Below are 6,451 nucleotides of genomic sequence, written 5' to 3'. Positions count from 1 at the left end.
TGGTTTTAGATATCAATGTTATACTAGCCTCATAAACTGATTCAGGGAGTGGTTCTTCTGACCTTGCCAAACTTTAACATGTCCAAAACTGAACCCGTGATCTACCACCTGAGACATGCTCCACTCCACAGTAAGGGTAATGCCAAGCTTTCTGTTGCTCAACCCAAAAATCTTGGTGTCATCTTTTTCTCTATGATTCCATATCCAATCTCTCAGAAAATCCTGTTGACTCCCTTTAAAATATGTTCATAATCTGAGCATTTGTACCCCCTCCAGTGTTCCACTCTGCTCCATGTCAAGTCATCTCACTCCTGGATTACTACGGTAGTCTCCTCTGACTCTCTAGAGCAGGGTTTAGCAAACTAAATATTTTAGACTTTATGGGCCACGTGGTCTCTGCTGCAACTCTGCAGTTCTGCTGCTGTAATGCAAAAGCAGCCATAGACAATAAGTAATAAATGAACATGGCCCAATTTTGCCATAGTTTACCAACCTCTACCTTCTAGGGTAGGCTATTCTCAACACTGATGACAGAGTAATGGTTTTAAACTATAAATCATATCATGTCATTCATCCTTTGAAAACCCTCCAGGGATTTCCCATCTCACTCAGAGTTAAGGCAGCATCTTTACAATGTCCCACAACGCACTGATCAGCCCTGCTGCCTCTCTTATTTTAATTCCTACTGTTCACGTCCTCTCATTCTCTCTCTCTCTCTCTCTCTCTCTCTCTCTCTCTCTCTCTCAGTCCCAGCCACACCAAGCTCCTTACTGTTGCTAGAACATGCCAGGCTTGTCCCTACCTCAGGGCATTTGTACTGCTTGTAACTCCACCTGGAATCGCTCTCCCTTCAGCTCTCCACCTGGCTAATTCAACTCTTAAGTCATTGACCAGATGTCACTTCATAATGAGGCTTTCCTAGACTTCCTATTTAAATGTCAACTCTCCATACCCTCCCCTGACACCTTCTGTTCTCTTTACTAAGCTCTATATTTTCCATAGCACTAATCACCTTCTGACATAATATATAACAAATTTTTTTTTATTAGATTGGTTGTTTATTGTATTTTCATCCATTAGAAGTAAACTCAGTGAGGTCAGAGCTTTAGTCTATTTTGTTTGCTTCTATATCCCCAGTGCCTAGAACAATGTGTGTTTTTAGAGTAGGCACTCAATAAACATTTATTGGATGAAGGGATGGGTGGATAGATGCCTGGTCAAAGAAATGCTACAGACAAGAATTTCCTGCACTGTGTTCCATGGGACACTAGTTCTATGAAGCAGAATAAAACTAATAGTTGGCATCCAGGTGACAAAATTCTGCTCATTATTGAACTCTTCAGCAGAATTAACTGTGTCACCAAGTCATGAGCTATATTTCACAGGAAGTGTTCAAGCAAACCTAGAAGTTAGCGATTAAATCCCAAAGATGTTGCATCAGCTATTTTTTTTTGTGATAGGTTGGACACTGGATGCTATGTCCTCTGAAGTATCCCAAACACAAGCCACCCCAAGGTTCTGTGACACCTCCCCAGCTGTCTATGGGTGGTGGTGATGATATAGTTTATTCAATATGCAACAAGAACTTGTGTATTGTTAAAGCAGGTCATTTCCAATAACATATGCATGTGTCATATTATACTAGTATTATTGCCCAGTCTTCAGATTTTCTTCTTGGAGGAAAATTGAAACCACTAGTAAAAGTTATTGGCAAAAGAGCCAAGATACTTGTGCATCTTGAAATATTTTATCTTGGCTAGAAAAAAAGTCACTCTGTGAAACAGAGGAAGCAGTGAAGTCTTAGCATAAATTGCTGGATGAAATATTGCAGCCAAGGCGACCTCTTTTTTATATTAAGGCTTTTTATTTTTACTAATATTGTGTATATTTCCTATTTAGCCTTGCATTTTTGTTCTCTGAAAGAAAACAAAATATTGGATTCTGTCATTGCCTGTTTTCTATTTTTTTTCCCCAAATGTTACCTATTAAGGAATAGGTCAGTGTATGTGTCTAGTTGACCATGTGGGTGGACATTCTAAGACATAATGATTACTTTTCTACTTCCAGAAACTGTGCTTTGGGATTCAACAGAAAAATAAGCAAGTAATAATAATAATAGAGTCCTGTGAAGTTTTATTAAAGTACCCTGTTCAGATTCCCATCTAACATGGATAAGCTGCCTAACACACTGGGAGAAGGAGTAGGGGGTTAAGATAAGTGTAGAAAATATTTGCTTTTACATGTTTGGAATCATTCACATTCTTTAGAATATGTTGGCATGCCATTCACAGTACAAATGTAGTGCCATTAAGATGAAATGTATCTCTTTCCAAATTAATAAATCTTTACCCATTAACTAAAATTCTTACAGAAAACAAATACTGTGTACTATCAGTATAAGGATTTTGCTTTTCTTCTTAGGCTGTTTTCATTTGTTTCTTCTGCATCCTTTTAATGGAATTTGTAGGTCTCTTGAAAGGTAAGGTTGAAGTTTACAAGTCTGGCCTGCACTTGATAACAAAATTATTTGAAATGCAGGACTTCACTTCTCCTTCTAGCTCAGAAAAAAAAATCCATATTCACACTTAACCAAAATCATGCTCCATTCATATCCAAGGAATCAGAGATATTACGCAGTTTAACATACTAATTTCTCTACTTGCCATAAGCTTTTGCTCCCTTTTGAATTCAAAATAGTGATGATTTTCAACTTTTCTCAATTCTTCCTTTTTTAATGCTTGTGATTATTTCTGGATTGCTTTCAACTCAGGAATCAGAATCTGTCATTGAAATTAACGTGCACAATCGGGAACCATCCTCTCTACTGAAGACTTCATGATTCAACCATTTCGGCTCCTGACTTTCATTCCAACCCATCCTAGTCATTGGAGTCAACCTGACAATTAGATTTGGCTAGAGAAGCCCAGGACTCCAAATGCTTTTTCATAATTTGCATGCACGATCTTTAAAAACAAAAACTGTTAACCTAATCGTCAGTCTTGACAAAAACCTCTCTTCTCTTTTTTCCAGTGACGCAGAAGACCACAAGCCTTTGAAAAAAGGAAGTCGAACTCCTTCAGACAGGACTGTGAAAAAAGAAGATAGTGATGACAGCCTAGTTGACTATGGAGAAGGGGTTAATGGCCAGTTCAATGAGGATGGCTCCTTTATTGGACAATACAGTGGTAAGAAAGAGAAAGAACCGGCTGAAGGAAATGAAAGCTCAGAGGCACCTTCTCCTGTCAACGCCATGAATTCCTTTGTTTAATTTTTAAGCTCTTTGCCAGTATCCCATTTCTCTAGAATGTTTATCTTAAGCACTTGGTTGTCAGTCCTCTCATACTATGAACATATGGGGAGAGAGTATATTTTCTGCTGTATGTTAATATTATGAGAACAGTCGGAGCAAAAACATAACCCATGAGATGATATGTTAATGTGAACTGCAGTGCAAAGTGCAACCTTTTCCATTCAAGATGGGTATTTTGATTTCCTCAGAACTGATAAAAATCCTTCAATATCAACAACAGATCATGCTACTTCCTCTTCAGGATACAGTTCAATATGATGCATGAAAAATGCTACACATTTAAAGGACATACCTGTGTATGTTATAAAAACATGGTTTGATACTTTGTTTATACTATCCTCAGCTGAACCCCTGAATATGAATTCCGTTTTCATCTTCAAGAGTGTTACTGTAGTATTCTCTAGAACTTCAATGTCTTTGTGGACATTGTTGTGAAATTGGTGACTCTATGTCTAGCTGTCGTTAGTCTTTTTGGGAGACTGTTAGGAACAGTCTGTACAGTATATACTTGCTACATGAGTTAATTATGCCAGTTGCATTCGCTGATGCTTACTGAGACTCTGTTACCTGCTCTTGGCTCCTGTTACTTCATAGGCTCCTTAATCTTCCAGGTATTACAGCAGCACAGTGTTCTACTCTACATCACTTCTGCATTCAGTTGTTTTTAGGCATAAACAATGTGTATTGCAATGCGTTTCAGCACGTGTGCCACACTGAAAGAATCAAAAACAAATCACTCAGATTAAATTTCGAAAATTATTCCAGAGAACACAGGGCAAGACACATGCGGTGCCTTCGGACGATAAGCATTCCATAATATACTGCATTCTGTGTCAGCTGGTACAGTCGATTCCGAGTCCTAGATTACTGTCACTGTCTGAAAGGAACTTTTAAAAAGCAGAGTTAATGAAAACTGCCGTGCTGAGAAGAAAGGAAATGTGGAAATAAAAATCATAAGATACTTTGTTTTAAAGAGCATTTCCTCGTAAGTATAAAAAGAAAAGCTTTGTCACCAATCGGAGCACAAAATGATTTTTGTGGTTCTTTTTGCTTTCTATTACATTTAGTAAGAAAGATGTCAACATGCTAGAAAATTCATCAAAAAAAACCAAACAAATGATTTCAAAACTAAAAGCATACAACAGCATGTCAACAGAGATACATCATTCTCTCAGATTTTACCTACGTGAGCTTTCAAAACTCTCTGCAGCATTAAGCAAGGTGTATGTACACAAATAGCTACAGACACATTTCAGACTCTAAGAAATCCGACAAGTGCTTAACAGGCCAATAGTCAAAGGGATTACATCTGCAATTTAAAAAAATAAATATATATATATTCTATCCTATTCATAAACAATATCTATCCAATGGTTTACCTCCAAATATGAAAATCTATAACAACCTATGGTTGAAGGGATGCTCAGTTTCATTTGCCAATAAATTGGTTTCTCATAACTTGCATCAAGTTTAATTTTAAGTAAAGCTTTTTATATGTAGATATTTTGTTGAATTTGTAAATACACTTAAAGTGTAGATGCTATATGCTTATAGGAGTTACAAATAAACATGCAAACGATGTTTATGTTGTACTGTATAAGAAGTAAGCTAATTAATGCAGTGCATGGGATTGGAAAGTATCTACTTCAATAACTTTTGGGTTTTTCCCCCCCTTTTTGCTGTGAAACTGAAATAGTGGACTTTTCTACATATTGACAGCAGGTTTCTAGACGAAATCTTCAACGCTTTGCCTAAGCAGCACAGCAGGCCTCGTCACCTGTCATCTTTGACATAAGTAGGTAAAGCATAGTTTGAAGTAATCCCCGGTAAAGATGGCCCTAAATACTTTCACGTCTCTATATTCACTTTTCACAGATCATCCTGTCTATTGGAAATATAAAAAGACAAAACAGGCTTGCCTTGGCATCAGAGAGCACAAAGATGAAAGTTACTTTAAGTTTGCCAATGTTTTGGGAGAACAATAAAAACACAGTTTTTCCCTCTTCCATTCTGGTAGATGCTAAATTTATCTGTGCATGAAGGGGTCACTTCTGTAATAGTGCAACAGATTTTGTATTAAAAATTAAATGTGGTTTTAAAAGTCCCTCTCTCTTTTGTAATTTATCATGTTCCTAGTGGAGTGTGAATGTCCAAGTAATGGTATATGTAACGGTACAGGCAACTGTGAATGGATTTCCATCAAAAAAGTAACTATTAAACAGTCTTGATCTCTTCGTGATTTTTAACTTTTTCAAACATATATTTCCTAATGTTGTAAAATACTGAAAATTTTGATATTTAATTTTACAAGGCTATCATATGCAGAGCAAATAAAACACAAAACTAAATATAGTATAAAATGAAACTAATAAAATAAGGCATATCAAAAAAATTTTTTAATGAAAAGCAAGACTAGATATTACCAGGCTTTTAAGAAAAGATTCCAGAAATCAGGTGTTCTTTCCTTTCCTTTCCTGAAGCCTGGTTCCCAGCACCTGCCGCCAGTCAGGACCCCTCTCTTCTGCTTGCCTGGACCTCCACCCTCCCCGGCCACAGGCACCCTGCATTTCTTAACCCTCCTGCTTGATGAGACAGTTTGGACGTTCTCAGGTATCGGTGTCTGTCATCCACTCCCTTCTCTCCACCCTCTTCTTCTAGGTCCAGCTCTGCAAACAGCCAAGGCCTGGCTTGTCCCCACGTTCCACCCCCCAACTCGCCCCTTATTTACCCGCTCCTGGTCCCAGCCTCCTACCCACAAGACCTCCTGCTGGCTCAGAGCTCCCCTCCCCACACAGTGATGTGGATAACAGATTACATGAGAGAACTGTAAAAGCTATAGAGAGCTTGGTATTTCTACCCTGGAGGGCATGTCTGTCACTCACTTCAGAACAGCACATCAGGCCCTCCCCTGGGCACTGCAGTCCACATCATCAGCTCTGGGACTCCGTTTAGCAGAAGGGGGCTGGCGAAATGTAATCCTGACCACAAAAAGCAGTAGTCTCTTGACGGTACGAACCTTCTTATCCAGATGGTTTGTAGTGCCCCTGGTGTTTATCTCTAATGGCTGATTTTGGAAATGGTTTGCGAAGGCAAGGGAAAGGAATCAGAGGTACTGAGACTTCCTACCCAAACTAAGTGACT

General features: G+C 38.4%; 1 protein-coding gene across 6 annotated transcripts in view; it reads left to right on the top strand.

Annotated features, from left to right (window-relative positions):
* NRCAM (neuronal cell adhesion molecule) overlaps window positions 1–5,544 on the top strand; it is an 80,531-nt gene extending 74,987 nt beyond the window's left edge. For all 6 annotated transcript variants that reach the window (XM_012650362.1, XM_012650359.1, XM_012650358.1 and 3 more), the window contains one exon: window positions 3,031–5,544. In XM_012650362.1, the coding sequence (XP_012505816.1) occupies window positions 3,031–3,268 (238 nt within the window). In that variant the 3' untranslated portion in view covers window positions 3,269–5,544. The remainder of the gene's footprint in view (window positions 1–3,030) is intronic.
* Window positions 5,545–6,451: the final 907 nt, after the last annotated feature.

The sequence above is a fragment of the Propithecus coquereli genome, unplaced genomic scaffold (genome assembly GCF_000956105.1).
Source record: "Propithecus coquereli isolate 6110/MARCELLA unplaced genomic scaffold, Pcoq_1.0 Scaffold32, whole genome shotgun sequence".
Lineage (NCBI taxonomy): Eukaryota > Metazoa > Chordata > Mammalia > Primates > Indriidae > Propithecus > Propithecus coquereli.
This window is presented reverse-complemented; position numbering and strand designations above follow the sequence as displayed.